The sequence below is a fragment of the Mizuhopecten yessoensis genome, unplaced genomic scaffold (assembly GCF_002113885.1).
Source record: "Mizuhopecten yessoensis strain PY_sf001 unplaced genomic scaffold, ASM211388v2 scaffold9311, whole genome shotgun sequence".
NCBI lineage: Eukaryota > Metazoa > Mollusca > Bivalvia > Pectinida > Pectinidae > Mizuhopecten > Mizuhopecten yessoensis.
In genome coordinates, this window is record NW_018407984.1 from 84350 (window position 1) to 103639 (window position 19290).

At 39.3% G+C, this 19290-nt stretch overlaps 1 protein-coding gene across 1 annotated transcript in view; it reads right to left on the reverse strand.

Annotated features, from left to right (window-relative positions):
• The window catches only part of LOC110457814, a 29328-nt gene extending 10400 nt beyond the window's left edge, over positions 1 to 18928 (reverse strand). Inside the window, exon 1 of the mRNA XM_021509240.1 lies at positions 18675 to 18928. Within this exon, the coding sequence (XP_021364915.1) occupies positions 18675 to 18774 (100 nt within the window). The 5' untranslated portion in view covers positions 18775 to 18928. The remainder of the gene's footprint in view (positions 1 to 18674) is intronic.
• Between the last annotated feature and the right edge of the window lie 362 nt (positions 18929 to 19290).

Sequence of the window (19290 nt, forward strand, 5' to 3'; positions counted from 1 at the left end):
TATATTTAACTACATAATAATTGCGAATAAAGTTTACGCAAAAAGAGACTTGTTGTCCGCTTACATTTCTTGTTTATTTATCTATTCGTTTATTTTTTTATGTTTTACATTTATATCGGTAAACAAATGCAACACTTTATTGATATCACGTAGAATAATGCAACTTAAAGGTTTATGCAGTCATCATTAATCTGACGACTACTTATCCGTTGTTTTACCATCCAACCAGTGTTTTAGTGGACAGACTGGCCTTTTCTTTAAAACAATTGTTATAGTTTTCCAGTTGTCTTACAATTCAGTAACTTTTGTCATCAGACCGAAAATGGAATGTTTAATCAACATGACACCAAGATGGTTAAATATTCTACTAAAAAGAATGTAGCTAGATTATCTACTGGGAACAAATGTAACTGAATTATCTACTGGGAACGAATTTAACTGGATTATCTACTGGGAACGAATTTAACTGGATTATCTACTGGGAACAAATGTAACTGGATTATCTACTGGGAACAAATGTAGCTAGATGATCTACTGGGAACGAATGTAACTAGATTATCTACTGGGAACAAATGTAACTAGATGATCTACTGGGAACGAATGTAACTTGATTATCTACTGGGAACGAATGTAACTGGATTATCTACTGGCAACGAATGTAACTGGATTATCTACTGGGAACGAATTTAACTGGATTATCTACTGGGAACAAATGTAGCTAGATGATCTACTGGGAACGAATGTAACTAGATTATCTACTGGGAACGAATGTAACTGGATTATCTACTGGGAACGAATGTAACTTGATTATCTACTAGGAACGAATGTAACTAGATTATCTACTGGGAACGAATGTAACTGGATAATCTACTGGCAACGAATGTAACTGGATTATCTACTGGAAACGAATGTAACTTGATTATCTACTGGGAACGAATGTAACTAGATTATCTACTGGGAACGAATGTAACTGGATTATATACTGGGAACGAATGTAACAGGATTATCTACTGGGAACGAATGTAACTGGAATATCTACTGGGAACGAATGTTACTGGATTATCTACTGGGAACAAATGTAGCTAGATGATCTACTGGGAACGAATGTAACTAGATTATCTACTAAGAACACATGTAACTGGATTATCTACTGGGAACGAATGTAACTGAATTATCTACTGGGAACGAATGTAGCTAGAATATCTACTGAGAACAAATGTAACTGGATTATCTACTGGCAACGAATGTAACTGAATTATCTACTGGGAACAAATGTAGCTAGATGATCTACTAGGAACGAATGTAACTAGATTATCAACTGGGAACGAATGTAACTGGATAATCTACTGGGAACGAATGTAACTGGATTATCTACTGGCAACGAATGTAACTGGATTATCTACTGGGAACGAATGTAACTTGATTATCTACTGGGAACGAATGTAACTAGATTATCTACTGGGAACGAATGTAACTGGATTATATACTGGGAACGAATGTAACAGGATTATCTAATGGGAACGAATGTAACTGGATTATCTACTGGGAACGAATGTAACTGGTTTATCTACTGGGAGCGAAGGTAGCTAGATTATCTACTGGGAACGAATGATGTTGTATTAATGAGAATACAATGTGCATGATATGTTTCATCTCTTTCTTGAAATTAATTACTTGTCATAGTATTGAAATTTAATCCCTTTGATCAAAAAGTTATTATACGTAAACTTAAAAAATATCTCTTAAAGCAAATGGAGGTGATTTATTTCCGCCATCTGCGGTAAGATTATGTATTTATGCAAAAAATAATAATATATATATACCGTAAAATTGATAAAACTGATAGGAAATGTCGACTTCGATGGTTTCTGTTGATTATTAAAAATATTTGACTCACATAGAATAAAATAAAGATATTTCATGTTTACATGTTCAATATGACTTCCTCCGTCTGATATAACGTTACCAGGTAAAATCTTTTTTTTGACCCTGTAAGCTGACTACACTTTGAAAGATAGAACCCACGTCGCCTAGCATAACAGGCCTTCACTCGATCACCAGCTATCTGTAATTGTCTCCTTTCCAGACGGCAATATGCATGACCCCATTAGAGACATCGAGATTCGGTGTTCCGATAATCTGGTGATAGCACAAGTACAATAACAACTGTAGCATAGCAATAGTAAACTCTCTAGTCGTCTGCTAACAGTCATGCGGGGGGGGGGGGGGGGGGGGGGGGGGATTTAGTCATCTATTATTAGAGTACATAAATGATTATTGGGGGGAAACTTAGTCAGCTTAACGTTTATTAGAGTACATAAATGATTGTTTCTAAACTCATAAAGAGCCAATACCATTAACGTTTTCCATTTTTGTTTTTCTTTTTTTCATTATTAACGTTTAAAACAGTGCATGTATAAATTTACTAAGGAATTGCATTATTGCTTACAAAATCTCGGTTTCCGATTTACACTTAAGCGTTTGTTGTCAAGCTAACAAAACGTTGACCAACGATATCCTGAAATGAACAGCAAAACAAGTACTAATCTGCAGTCCAATGATATCGCTAGTTGTTACGAGTTCCATATAGTAATCGTTTGAAATGGATATTCCGTAAACAACCCGAAACAATAAAATCCAATTAACAATATGCCTATCTTTATGCAGGGGATATTCTGTCGATGCGCTTAGAGCATTAACTTCAACAACAGAAAGATAATACGGCTTTCCGATTTTCTCTTCTTTGTTAAATGTAGAGAAATGACTTGAAGCGTAAGTTGTTATCCTGTAGAATCTATAACTTCAATTTTTATTTTATTTTTTTATTGGGGGTTTTGCTGTACACACAAAATAAATCCATTCTAACATGACGTCAAACTCCGTCCATTTCATGCAGCAATAAAAACTAGAGGAAATTAAACAAAAATACCTTTAACCACGTCAAGACAAGGATATGAACTTAAATTGTCAACATTTTACGAAATCAAAATATCAAACGGTCGTGACCGATCGTGCAGGATACGTAAACCTAGATAATTTTTTTACTAAATAACGCCAAAATCAAATTAGAAAAGACACACACCGCCCTACAGATAAACTCAAATACAAACACATAGACATTATCGGAACTGTAAGTGAGTTCTTAACTCACGAACAAAATCCGACTAAAGGTATGGCATTATCAACCTCCTCAAATAACCTGAGAGGGGTCAACCTCCTAAAATAACCAGGGAGTGGTCAACCTCCTAAAATAACCAGGGAGTGGTCAACCTCCTCAGTTAACAGGGAGTGGTCAACCTACTCAAATAGCCAGGGAGTCGTCATTCTCCTCAAATAACCAGGGAGTGGTCAACCTACTCAGTTAACAGGGAGTGGTCAACCTCCTCAAATAACTAGGGAGTGGTCAACCTCCTCAAATAACCAGGGAGTGGTCGACCTACTCAGTTAACAGGGAGTGGTCATTCTCCTCATATAACCAGGGAGTGGTCATTCTCTTCAAATAACTAGGGAGTGGTCACCCTACTCAAATAACCAGGGAGTGGTCAACCTACTCAGTTAACAGGGAGTGGTCAACCTCCTCAAATAACCAGGGAGTGGTCAACCTCCTCAAATAACTAGCGAGTGGTCTTCTGTATTACTATATTTAAGTTATTATACAATATACTTAATGCAAATTAAATGCAAAGTTAAAATACTATACTTTATAAATGAACGATATTATCGCTTATTTTACATTTACTAGTCTTCACTCTCCATAAAAGGACCCTTTCTATCGCGAACTCACTATGCTTTGGGTAACGACCTGACTTACTCTAAGTTATAATCAACATGTCTATAATTTTTAGGTATTTTTTGGCAAATAGTTGACACATATCCCCAAGGTTAGGATGACAAGGGTTAACATGTGTCGTTATGTTGTCATTAGTTCGTCGCGTTCGTTCTAATCGTATGTAAATTAATTATGTACCGCCACGAAATAAAATTTACGATGTCATCTGACATGTTCCTAGTGAAATTTAGGCAGTGACATAAGACAATGGAAATGTTTATTACCTAACTGTCAATCAGCTTGATCAGTACATCACGGTAACAGACGGTACGTGTAGGCAGTGGTCGATTTGGATGGAAAACAAAAACAAAGGATGCTTATATCATTGTTTACCTTACTGTTCAGGCTCACGCTTGTTTTTGTGATCGATTTGGTCAGACAACAGTCCATTAATGTCCTACACAGGTCTTTAACCCCTGATTAAGTAAGATATAGTTTAACCTTACACAAGTTAATAAAGCAATCAGAGGTAAACCACTACACATGTCTATTTCTGGTGTTAGCGTATTGAAACAGCAGTGGTATTGTTTTCATTCTTTTACGGGACAGATATTGACTGGAGCAACAAAGGAACTAGTGTTAAAAAATTTGATTTAACTCTCAGGCGATTTGGTCATTCATAAAAACAAAACTATATGAATCTTATGAACAGATCAAGTATTAGGGAATGATAGCTTCAGTAAACTATGAAATAATTCAAGCGTATTAATTTAATCTAATTTCAGTTGTCCCTTATCAGCCTCCAGAGAATTTCATTCAGTTTATGACAACCTGAGTGATGACGCTAGGAAATTCGCGGAATAATTTTGCAATTTGTATATTTTGTTTTCGTTGCTGGTATGCATGTCCATTTCGAGAAACCAAACATCAGAACGATCAGCATGATAATCGCCTGGTTAAGCTGACAGTACTATACATGTCCATGCTTCACGGGATATTCGGCAAGTAATAGGAAATTAAAACAAATCTGATCAATGTTCATTTAGTGATTTCCAAGATTCTGTTTACGCTACAAAATCATTATTAAAATTCCTTGCATAATTGATCAACGTAATACAAATGTAAGAGGTCATATACCGGTTTGATTAGCGATAGGTTTACCAATATATTAAACTCCTGTCACGTGACGGATTAATTGAAGATATGTGCATCGATATGTGTTACACAAGTCACGTGACAATATAAGTAAATGTCGTTACGGATAACATTTATCAGTTAATACATACTGCTTATAAAATTTTAATTTAAGCAACATCCTTAGGCAACATTTGAAATAGTTATTGAACATTTCAAGATGTTGCATTTTTTAAATTAACTGCTTGTCAACCTAAACCAATACATCCATCCATCAAAATTATATTTTCACTTTGCAACAATTATGTCAAAGAGAAAATTTGGTATTTGAATATCTTGATATGGATATGGTTCAGCTGAATAATAGGTTATGGGCATATCAATAGAATACACACAGCTGTCGTCAATAATCACAACATCTCAAACCGACTGGCCATTGGATTTACTGTATGGGCCATCATCAATAAAAATAACAAATATGAAAGTGAATTAAACTTTAATCATTTAGTATCTTCATCGCAATCAACACACACGTCGAGACAACATATTGACCACTTCAACTATTCGGAGATATAAATATGCATAGGCACATGTAAAAATAGACACAAAGGTGACGGAAGTGTCATAAATGGTGAGCGGTACTTAATTACCATTGTCATGACAACCAAATGGGCATGCTAGGAGACAAAAAATCCATACACACGTCAGTGCCAACCTCATATATATTGTATTAGGGATCATAAAACGGGAAAGAAGTGCAGGAAGGAAGGGGCTTTCGTTGCCCAAACATTGCCATAGCAAAAAAGATAGAAGAAAAGCTTACTGACCAACAGAGACGTTAAGTAACCACTAGGACCTCAATGTCGGAAAATTGTTACCCTTTATCCATTTTTCCAATATCAATACTTTGCTTTAGTTTGCATAGAGAGAAGATCGAGAATTCTACATTCAGTCTGACTAAATCTTGTTGATCGAGTCAAATACAATATTCAACGTGATATGATCTGAGGACGTCGTAGCAGAATTCATATTCTGTGACCTTTCATGCAATATCTGAATTATTATGCTAATCAGTACAGATTGGCTGAAGTAAAGGTCACCATCACTTGACCCATCATAAAGCGTCCTCAGATTCAAATAGGATGATTGCTTACAGATGATGGTAATTCTGCATCTTGTGACATCCTTGACTTGTAGTCCGTCACTGCTGTCATTCTAGTCGCGAAGCCTCATTTGACGTCATCAGGTGATGGCCAGCCCTCTTCAGATGTTTCGACCCTTAATCACTAGAGGATTATCGCCCTTTGCATGTGGGTTGTTAGTGTTCCGGAATATCCGGGTATCGTTTTTCTTATCAGGAGTAAAGAATAACATCCTTGTTGAGTTTCAAGCTGTAGTCGGCACATGGGCTTGTTTTATCTATTGTTTACATCATAATACCTGATAGGTATGTTATCATCATTTTATCATGTGTCTCACTGTAAGCTTTAAGCGAATGCTTCAATTGTTTGTATCTCAATCGTTCATATTAATAGTGTACAGTTCAATTGTCTGTCGATGTAAACACAATGTAATTGTACCCTTGTTTTATTTACAGATGACTGTGATCATTGTTGTGAAATAAAACGTGACAAATAGAACTGGTTCTTATTTATGATCACAGTCAACAACTCTACAGGACAATGCCAAGTGTACAGTGCCCGATACCGGACTGCACGTATGAGACTGGCGAACATGATGCTGCGATTGTAGCTGCCCTACTCACTGCACACAGCGTTACTCATGTAAATGCTCCCCACTCAGCAGCCAAAGTAGAGAAAGTGAAAAGACCAACTATATCCTCTGCAGGAACACATGAGGAATGGGCGTATTTCACTTCGCGTTGGGCCGAATACGTCTCAGCAACCAAGATCACCGGACAAGATATTGTAATCCAGCTCCTAGAATGCTGTGATGAGGCACTCAGGAAAGACCTCACACGTTCTACGTCAGACAAGCTTACAGACAAATCAGCTCCGGAGGTTCTTGAAGCTATCAAGAAACTAGCTGTACGACGAGAAAACAACATGGTAGCTATAGTGGCTCTACACAACATGAGACAGGACCGAGACGAACCTGTTCGTAATTTCAGTGCCCGTCTGCGTGGCCAGGCTTGCGTCTGTAACTTTACAGTCAAGTGCACTACATGTCAGAACGACGTCCACTACACGGATTTCATTGTACGTGATGTGTTAGCCAAAGGGCTTACAGATCCAGATATACAGCTCGATTTACTGGGTGACAAGAATCAGGACATGTCCTTAGAAGAAGTCGTCCAATTTGTTGAAGCTAAAGAGGCCGGCAAGCGCTCTGCATCTCGACTCGTGGACACACATGCCGTAGAAGCGTCAAGCTCCTACAGGAAGGCCAGACGTTCAAATTCCACGCCAAAACATGAAACATGCTCGTACTGTGGAAAGACAGGTCATGGCTCTCGAGCCCCTGCCCATCAACGCAAGACCACTTGCACAGCATATGGACACAAATGCACTCTTTGTAATAAAGACCATCACCTTGAATCTGTGTGTCGTTCCAAGGGCAAAACCCAACATACATCCAGCCACGACGAATGTTTATCCAGTGCATACTGCTCAGATGACATTACGTTTCAAAACTTATGTGTTATTTCTGAGACAACAAACGGTAATCGTCGAATGAGTATTGGACTCGACCATCACCTGTACGACCACCTATCCGACATGTGGACACGAGGATGTTCCAAACCACAACCATACATCAACCTTTCTATCAGGGTGCTGTCAGAAGATTATGATTCTCTTGGGTTCACCTTAGGGCATAGCTCGAGGGTCTCAACGATTGCTGCAATGGCTGACACAGGATGTCAGAGCTGTCTGGCAGGCATTAAGGTAATACACCGGCTTGGACTCAAGAAATCTGATCTGATCCCTGTCACTATGAAGATGCATGCAGCCAATAACAAGGGAATTAATATCCTTGGAGCTACAATCCTGCGGATATCTGGGAGAAATGCACAAGGGAGCCACATCGAGACACGACAAATGACCTATGTCACCGATGCATCGGACAAGCTATTCTTGTGTAGGGAGGCCTGCACCTCCCTCGGCATCATCTCAACGACATTCCCCACCTTGGGGGAACACCACGTAGCCCAGCATGTCAATGTCCTTGGTGCCAACACAGAGGCTTGCTCAGGGCTTACAGAACAAAACACTCCCTGCTCCTGTCCCAAACGTGAGCTACCCCCTCCTCCACCGGATAAACTACCTTTCCCATTGGATGATAAGAGTTGCTGCTCTAAGCTAAAGGACTTCCTCCTGGACTATTACAAGACCAGTACCTTCAACGTCTGTAACCATCAGCCCCTCCCAATGATGTCGGGCCCGCCATTACGACTGTTAGTTGATCCGGCGGCAGAGCCCGTGGCTCACCACACCCCTGTTCCTGTTCCCCTACATTGGCAGCAGGATGTCAAGGACGCTCTGGACCAAGATGTGCGCTTAGGTGTACTTGAGCCTGTTCCTATTGGTGAACCGGTCACTTGGTGCCACAGGATGGTGATTTGTGCAAAGAAGAATGGATCGCCTCGTCGTACTGTCGACTTTCAAGCTCTAAATGCTCATGCCACAAGGGAGACACATCATACGCCATCTCCATTTCACCAGGCTAGGATGGTGCCACACGGAGTGAAGAAAACTGTCATGGACGCGTGGAACGGCTACCATAGCGTACCCCTGCATCCTGATGACAGGCACCTTACCACATTCATTACACCCTGGGGTAGATACAGATACAAGACTGCCCTACAGGGCTACATTGCTTCTGGCGATGGCTACACTAGACGTTATGACGCGATTGTGGCTGACATTCAGAATAAGACTAAGTGCGTCGATGACGTCCTTCTTTGGGCTGATGCGATAGAGCAGAGCTTTTTTCAGACTGTAGAATGGCTAGATCTTTGCGGCAGGAATGGAATCATCCTCAACCCAATGAAATTTATATTCGGGCAGGATAATGTGGAGTTCGCTGGTTTTGAGATAACCTCGGACAGTGTCCGGCCATGCCCAAAATACCTGGAAGCTATTCGTAACTTCCCTACCCCAACGAACATTACGGATGTCAGATCTTGGTTTGGCCTCGTGAATCAGGTATCTTATGCCTTCAGTATGGCACAACAGATGCTTCCATTTCGGAAACTACTCCAACAGGGAACGCCCTTCCAATGGACTGACGATCTGGAGAAGCTGTTCCAGGCCTCTAAGACTCAGATCATCCAGGATATTGAAAATGGGGTTCGCATCTTCGACCGAAAGAAGCCGACATGCCTAGCTACGGATTGGTCAAAAATGGGTATTGGCTTCTGGCTATTCCAGAAACATTGTAACTGCCTAGGCGTGCAACCTTTCTGCTGTAAAACTGGATGGAAAGTTACATTAGTTGGAAGTCGGTTCACACACTCCGCCGAGTCTCGCTATGCCCCTATTGAGGGAGAAGCCTTAGCAGTCGCAGATGCACTGGACAAGGCCCGCTATTTCGTTCTCGGATGCGAAAACCTTATCATCGCAGTCGATCACAAACCACTACTTCGGATCCTGGGAAATCGCTCCCTCGAGGACATCCCTAATTCGAGGCTCCGGAACCTGAAGGAAAAAACGCTGCGTTATAGGTTCCATATGGTCCACATACCTGGTGCAAAACATCGGGCCGCCGATTGCCTTTCTAGACATCCTAGCGGTGCCCAAGATATACTCCTCCTACCTGATGACATCCCATCTTCATCTGATGGTCTCAATGTGATCCGGACTTTTGAGGCTCCAGACGACTTAGAGGACACTTTAGTGGCTGCTGCCGAATCCTCGCTGTCATCTCTTGGCGTGCGGGCCGTCACTTGGGATAGGGTTCGGGTTGCCACAGCTAGTGATGATTCTATGACCCATCTGTTGAACTTGATTGAGGACGGCCTTCCAGAGTCCCGAAATGCATTACCGCCAAACTTGCGTGCATTTCACCAGTTTCGAGCTGATCTTCACTCACTGGACGGTATTGTCCTCTACAAGGATCGTGTGGTTGTCCCTCCTTCTCTCCGACAGGAAGTCCTCGCAACTTTGCACTCTGCACACCAAGGCGTTTCTTCGATGATTGCCAGGGCTGAGGGCTCAGTCTTTTGGCCTGGCATTACACGCTCAATCACTTCTATGAGACTTGAGTGCAACCATTGCAATCGGATTGCACCTTCGAATCCTAATGCTCCTCCATACCCGTTGATGTCACCTGATTATCCTTTCCAATGCGTCTGTGCAGATTACTTTACACACCGTGGTGTGAATTATCTGGTCATCGTTGACCGATACTCCAACTGGCCAATAGTAGAGAGGGCGTCTGGAGGCGCTACTGGCCTGTTAGCCTGCCTTCGCCAGATATTCGCAACCTATGGCATACCAGACGAACTATCATCTGACGGGGGTCCGGAATTCACCGCAACCACGACTAGGAAGTTGCTACAGGATTGGAGTGTCCACCATCGCCTCTCTTCAGTAGCTTTCCCTCACAGCAGTTGCCGTGCTGAAGTTGGAGTAAAAACAGTGAAACGCCTCATCGCAGACAGCACCACGCCAAATGGCGACCTAGATACTGACTTGTTCCAGCGCGCTATCCTGTAGTACAGGAACACCCCTGATCGTGATCACAAACTCTCCCCTGCAATGTGTATATTTGGTCACCCGATAAAGGACTTTATCCCGATCCCCCCAGGACGGTATCAGCCCCACCAAACATGGCAGGAAACTCTGGTAGCCAGAGAAGAAGCCCTTCGCAACCGTCATATGAGGGATGCAGAGAGATGGACAGAACACACAAGGCGCCTCCCACCGCTTCGAATTGGAGACCATGTACGGTTACAAAACCAGACGGGCCCTTACCCTAAAAAATGGGACAAGACTGCAAAAGTTGTCAAGGTTCGGCAGTTTGACCAATATGTCATCCGTGTAGATGGCTCTGGTCGCGTGACTCTTCGCAACAGGAAGTTCCTCCGGAAGTTCAACCCTGTGCAGGCCATCCCCACTACTCGGACCATCTCCGCAGACTTACCTGCGGTCACTACAGCGTCACCTGACTCGACGCCCATTCCTTATAATCCTGTCAAGAATCCTGATCACTTTAGTGAAGCTCCCCACGTTGATGCTCTGCCAAGCATAACTCTTGATCAACCTGATACACATGATGCTTCCCCTGATGTGCCTCCTATTGATCATGATACTTCTCCTGGACTATGTGCTCAGCCTCCCCGGTCTCCACCTGTTCCTGCCCCAGATTCAACAGTAGAGTCTCAGCCAGTGCGTCGCTCCACTCGTGTTGTTCATGCTCCCAAGTGGCATTCCGAATACGACATGTCTTAAGGGGTTACCACATAGCACAGACATTATAGTTTCTTTTTTGGTAGCTTATTCTTTGTCCATCCGTTGTACTGTTCCCAAAGACTTGGGGGGAGAGCATGTGGGTTGTTAGGGAGTAAAGAATAACATCCTTGTTGAGTTTCAAGCTGTAGTCGGCACGTGGGCTTGTTTTATCTAATGTTTACATCATAATAACTGATAGGTATGTTATCATCATTTTATTATGTGTCTCACTGTAAGCTTTAAGCTAACGCTTCAATTGTTTGTATCTCAATCGTTCATAGTAATAGTGTACAGTTCAATTGTCTGTCGATGTAAACACAATGTAATTGTACCCTTGTTTTATTTACAGATGACTGTGATCATTGTTGTGAAATAAAACGTGACAAATAGAACTGGTTCTTATTTAATCACAACATCCTCCGGCAGGTGGGTCAGTAGTGGTGGCCAAACCACTACTCGTCTATGTCGGCTTCCACATCGGTTCTTCTCGTTTGTGCCATAGCCAGCACGATGCTCTCTCTGCAGCTTCTCCCAATCGTCTGATGGCGGTAGCTCTTGCCCTCCCAGTGAGTCCTGTCGACTGTAGTGTCCTCCACACTGACTGTGCGGGGAAACCTCTGCAGCCATTGTTATTTGCTCATTAGTGTGTCTATTGTTTCCTTGATATCCCGGTTCTTACTATGATGGCGGGACATTATTTGACCTAGATTTACATGACAGATGTCGTCGTTAAATCAGAAAACGCCCACTCTTTCAGAACATGTTATGTTATTCCTGTACGTTCATGTGTGAATTTTTCTTTATATTTTGCTCCAATTTGATCGATATTGAGTTCGGTTTACGATTTTGTGTTGTGTTGCTGTTGCTGTTGTTGTTGTTGTTTTTGAGTTGTAGTTGAGTTGATTTAAACAATGGATTGCAGGTTTAATAAATGCCTTTCACGAGTTAAAATCCTCGCGAAGGTGACGATTACAGTACAGGATATTAGCAAAACAAATATTCGCAAATATAAAGTGATATACTTTTGTATCTAGGGACAATTAGATGAAATCAACAAACGTAGAAATCTCCAAATGTCTGTAACACTTTTCCAACTAAAGCATGTTAGTTGTACATCCTTTTGAAGATACTTTGTCTTGTCTTGTGTTGTATTGTATCGAGATAAATACTGTATACCGATATGGATACACAGATGCTTACGGTAACTCGAGTTCACAGAAACTTTGATCGACCAAAAAAGGGTTTCTTAAACACACAAATTAATTTGTTAGCTTAACGCATCAGATAATATTTGATAATCTCTTTGTACACTAGTTGACATGTTCAATAATCGAACTGCTCTTGGATGTCATCCAACAGATGAAATCTTTTGATAGCGTAATTACCCATTATGCTATAGAGGGAGAGATAAATTAACTGCAGATATATCCATAGTTTCGAGAAGCATGTTGACTCTGAGAGAGTTTATAACTCCCTGACCATCTGTAGCCCCAATTTGTATGGGGTAATTGATTTGGAAATATTGACATACTTTAATATCCGCTGTGTAACCCAGAAACATAAACCTTTGTAAAAAGTACCGTGCTATTAAGCGAAGAATTTACCGCAATTAAAACATATTGTTACATTAATTCATCTGTTTACATTGCAATATACTTTTTCGGATTATGCGGTGGAGTCAATAGGGAATTTATCCTTATGAAGTTTGTTTGCTAAGAAACGAAAGATACCACAACACAATATTGTCTAATCGGATAAGTGAAGGTTTTTGTGTGTGCGTTGTTTAATATTTTTATTGAAATGGATGATGTCCCACATATGACTCAATCTAAATAAAGCTACATGTATTGACTGAAACAAACAATTTTAACTTAAAATATGAAAAGCAGGCCGACCATGTTTTTGTTTATGTAAAAAAAACTAACAATATATTTGTTATATCTTTTTTAACTTGATGTTTTAGTTCCTTTTAAGATTCGAGCAGGGATTTGTGGTTTTTCGTGGTATATTTGTACTAATTGACTGCATCACAGATGTTTATTCCTACTCCATAGTTAAACCCGCTTCCACTCCTATCAATAACTAATTTTCACTTTTTCAACGGGCAAATATTTCCCAAAACAAAAATATCGAGCGTAGATATTTGTGATTGCTGAAATGAAACGTTGAAATGCATCAAATTAAAAATATAGTACCACGAAAAATAATCCTCGTATACATGTTTTTGTAACTCTGTGAATTTTGAATAAACGGAAAGTAAAAGTCTTACGGATTTTTGAAATTTCAGTGACTTTCGTAGCAAACAAATTGCTTATTTCAATTTAACGGAAAGAGTATCTGGAACATGCAATCATATATAACCGAGGATGACATAACTGTCCTAATTGGTTCCGATGCGTTCGTGTGCAGTTACTCCTGGCAGACAGGAGATCATTCGGGATTCATCCATGACGTAAAATGTTTGTGACTAGAACTGCAGCATCAATACCCAACAAAGCATAGTCTATTGTCGTCTGCTCGTCTGCGGTGTTTTGATTACATTTTGCAGGACCACTAAGCCAGTTCAGGGTTAACAAGGTTTATAGAAATTGATAAGAAATGGTTTATAAGCTAATTTTTAATGCTTTTAAGCAATCAATTCATTTATAAGATGGCACAAAGCGTTATATATCCCTAACCTTTGAAATGCGTTCATTTAATTTGTTTAAAAGGTAAACAAAATTGATAAAGATGAGGAATTTTAAAACATTTTAACCATGTTTTTTTAAGTTTTATAATGTCTAAACACAAATCAATGAATTAAACTAGAATGCTCAATTGATTTGGAACCATCATTTTGAATAAGCTCTAAATACATGTAACGTATCGTAGCTTACCAAATGTTCCTCTTAGAAGGGCTAGTGTTATAGTTCCCTTGGTGGTTGTATCTTTAGGATTTTACGAGACAACACACTCCGGGCAACAACATATGGTTTAAATCGTATTTTACAATTGCGTGTTTCAAATAACATTTAGTTCTGTTTGGATCTCAGAAATACTTTTGAACCTCAGTGTCTAAAAAATATAAACAAATTTGGGAAATGCATTCTCAAGCAAATGCATTGCAGAAAGGCTCCAGTCACTATATAACGCAATGATTGGCAAATAACTTTGCATAGTATACGGTGTGAATGACACTGTTCTCAAAGTATTTGTGAATGCCTATTCGGTAGTTTTTCGAATAATTCTAAAAATTGTTCCCTTCATTTAACAACGACAATTACTTCACAACAAACTAAATCGTATTTATGCACGATTTTTATTACATTTTACCTCTGAAATATAATTTTTGTGATGAACTATTGTTGATATATATATATTCTACGATGACAAATAACAAGTTTTGTTATCCGCGCAGTAAACCAACTAATTAAAAAGCAGGGTTTAGTATGAAAAGCATACAAACAAATAAATGGACTTTCCGTTCAAGGAAGCCCCTGTTTTAATGACAGAAAACGTAATTAACAGAATAATTTTGATGACGTCATCAATAACCACCATGTTTAACTCGTAGGTTGATTTTTGTTCACTCGATCTTCTCACTTAAGAAAAATAATAATAATAATAATAATCGAGGTTCTTTTATTCCACTTTATCACAACCTAGATCGTAGGTCGTCTTAAAGCGGTTCACAAATTATTATCCTCGGTTATAGGGCCTTTGCAACCAGCCAATATCTTTTTCAACTCCCTGGGAAGTATACAGCCAGTGCTGCCATTTCGGCGCTCACAGCTAGCATTCTATTATTCTAGCACTGCCCTACCACGTACTCGTTTACAGCTGAGTAGACTGGAGCAAGCGGAGTAAAGTATCTTGCTCAAAGATACAACACAGTGCCGTGCCGTGACTCCAACCCGCAACCCTTCGGTCACGAGCCCGGCGTCCTACCCCTAGACTGCCGTGTCTAACAACCCTTCGGTCACGAGCCCGGCATCCTACCACTAGACTACCGTGTCTCGCAACCCTTCGGTCACGAGCCCGGCGTCCTACCCCTAGACTGCCGTGTCTAACAACCCTTCGGGCACGAGCCCGGCATCCTACCACTAGACTACCGTGCCTCCTGTAGCCCGGCGTCCTACCACTAGACTACCGTGCCTCCAACATATCAGAGGATTCACCCCATTCGTAGAACTGTTCTTCATTGACAAACCAACGTTACCCTATACATAATAATGAAAACGTTTTCTATGCCCTATTTTGTAAAAATAAAAGGTCGAGTTCCAATTCGCGTGCGTCATTATCAATACACTTATGACACTTCTACGCTATGACGATCAAATAAAACGATATTGTAAAGGCATATTTCTTATGGATGAGGTAAAATTAATTTTAATAAAACGTCACTTAATGTCATATGAAATTACCTCTCGTCACATAACGTAGTCTATGTAACACAATGGGACAAATAAATGTACGATATAGGTGAATTCATTAACATCTGCTAGAACAAAAAATATCCTATAAAACAATTGTATGAATTAATTAATAAAACTCCGGCATTATCTAATCCTGTCATTTGGTAGGCGTCATGTAATACTTATTGTTGACACAAATGTGGTATAGTATATGTCATTAAATCAAGTATCAAAGAAGATATGTGTATAATATAGATACTTGCCGGTACATAGGAAATATCGTGTCTGATGGTAAAACGTTATAATTGTTGACACACATGTGGTATATGATCTGTCATTAAATCAAGTCTCAAGGATATGTGTATAATATTTTGGAGATACTCGCCGGAACATAAGAAATATCTTTTTTGTGGTGACACTTTGTGTATAGAAAAGTGTTTATTGTGGTAAGACGCCTGGTGATGTGGCAAGTAATTGATTATATGAATGTTAGTGAGGATTTCATACGGATAATAAAACGTCATATTTTTATTTTACGAACGTTAATATCAACTCAAATATTTTCTATTGTCTTTCATCGTGAGCTACTTTTAATGATTGATTATCTGTTTCATTCAAGAAAAAAAAATTGTATGGACTATCAGTGATGTTTCTCGTTTACAAGTTTTTATCCAGCGACGCGTATTTATTTATTAATCGGATATCATGTTATAAGTTGCTCTAATACTTAATTTGATGATGAGAGTTATGTGTATAATTGTTCATGAATACTAATTTATATCAACTCCCCCCACCCCACCCCCACCCCCAAAGAAAACACACACATACACAAAACACACACTCATAAAATGTGCAATATTCATTCTAAAAACATGCTCAGGATTTCACACCACGACGCAACGACATATAAACCCATATAAGGCGTGTGGAAACTAAACGTCAATAGCGCAACGATAATAATATCTATCTAGCCCGCCAAATGACCATTAAATCATCGTCACAGCTGTCTAAATACAGGTATGATATATGGCGTGACCAGTCCAAGGTAGGCGGAACACGACACCATTTATTCATTAATTACCATTGGAAAGCCGAATGGTAAAGACCAATGTATATCATCTTCCTCAATAAAAGAGCGGTATAATACAAGGATATACTTTATGTCCTTCGTTTTTCAGTACGAGCTTGTATATAATTGCATTACACACTACTCTTTCGTCATTAGTTAAATGCTTATAATGTATAAGTGTATACTTAAATAGGCATCAATTGAGTGTTATGTTTATCAAATTATATCTCGACACGACACTAATTGGTAAAAGGAAGCAAAGTTCCGAAAAATCTCTCATATGACCTTTATTCGGTGATTGATCTCAAAGTTACTCTAGTTATGCCATAGGGTGAGTGACGTGCTACCGTTCACAGATTATGTTTAGTGAGATTATAATTTCAATTTCCCATAAGTGGTCGAATTTCCTATAGATAACTTTGTCATAAGACTTGTCTGTTGAAATAAAAAAATAAAAAATAGCGATCAAACCATTCTAATTCCATAGCAAATACTTTTGGACTTTACCGCTATGAGCAAGTTTCTTTTTTTAATAAAACACTTGAGAAGAATTTCGTTATCTGCCTTTGCCGACATCGATACGAAATACAAACATTTATCCTATCGTTATCTTTAGATATGACATGAATACAACTATGTTCACGCACTAAAGCATTGAACAGAACATTATAAAGTTTCGAATTTGATTCACATTGTTAAAGATTCAACGCATTCGTTTTGATATTAAGCTGAAAATTTGGCAACAATATCTTGTTATTATTAATGCAGAAGATATTTGATAAGGGGTGGCCGATGTAACAAGACAAGAAAAAAATCATATCTGAAAATGTTTCATGTGAACCCGAAATGTTGATGGTCGATGAGCTTGGATAATGTACATGTGTGCCAATATCTCAAAGTTCCACCACACCGGAATCCTAGTAATGGTACTGAGATTGTCTGATGCTGTATTCTGGTACTCTAATTAAATCGCCCCTATCTAATGTCTATGGCCTCCCATCCAATGAAATCGCCCCTATCTAATATATATGGCCTCCCATCCAATGAAATCGCCCCTATCTCATGTCTATCGCATCCCATCCCTTTAATTATCCGATTCCTAATCAATACCATGTTATGACATTTGTAGGATTGTCAATAATTTCTTCCTTCGATTTTATTCTCTACGTAAAAGGGTGACAATGAGCATTATAGTACAATCGATCAAGTACGGTTCATCTTGACATGTCGACTTCAATAATAAATACTGAATTAAATAGACCTGTGTATTCCGATGTTCAGTGATATTTGGTATATACGTTGTTTCCAAGCGGGTGTCGGATAAGACAGGTGTTTTCCAGTTTTAGCTAATGTAAAGCCAAATTCATGCATGTATTTAATTGATATCTTTCACTCGGGACAGAGCTTTGATACAGGAATAATTTTATTGTAAAATTGAAAGATACCTGACGAGCTTGCGAGTGACAAAATGTATCAAACAGGGTTTTAATCATTCAGACCTTTTTGTAAATTGGATCCTAGCGTATGTGAATCTGCTAAGTTATGTATGCATGCTTGACATCTGCATTATTATTTTTAGTTTACTTTACAACTGAAATGAAAGTATAGGCTCTGTGTTATTTTCACGCTCACCATCAACATATTGTCAGTCAATATACATCACGATAACGCTATTTTTATCTTATATATAACTTCGATAAAATCATGCCCTGCCATCGTAACAGTTAACCATTTTCACTTTGACTATTGATATTTGGGGATAAAGGATGCATGAATGTCTTCCTAAAACCTTTGATGCACATCACATTTTACGATTCATTTGTCATTAACAAAACATGCTATTCAAGAGGATTTGTTTCAAAGCTAAAACCAATTAAGTAAACATAATGCCTTACCTCCAGTGACCATCCGTGTGTTTTGACCGGCCGTATTTTGCCCACTGGTCACACTGGTGAATACAACTGCTGCCGCAAAAAGCAATGTCCAACGCCCCATATCGGAACCAAAGGGTGCCCGATACGTTTTGTAATGCCCTTGGCTATTAACTACACCAAACAACTTCTTAACATGTACAATACAATAGCTACTATATATAAATATTTCCTATTCTGCCGCTGATGGATAGTGAAGCCTTAATGTGAGTTTCGGCATTTCTTTCCTTTTTATATTAGTATTCACGGTAATTAATGAGTTCATATGTATAAACAGGATACATGACGAAGGAACAGCGTATGACTGTCCGCAAATCTTTCGCCCACTTCTATGATTGGCTGACAACACCTCTGTCTATCGAACCGGTCCTAAACAGCTTACAGCTGACTATTGCTGGTTTATATAAAGTTGACATTCACGCTGCTCATACTCCTTCGTTTTAATCTAAAGCAAATTTACATCATTTTATTAATTGTAACATTTATTTTGAAATTAGTATAGATTATTTTCTTTCACCTATTAAATGAAGCTGATGTAATACATAGCTCTATGCAGTGATTTCCACGGTGTGTGAGTCGG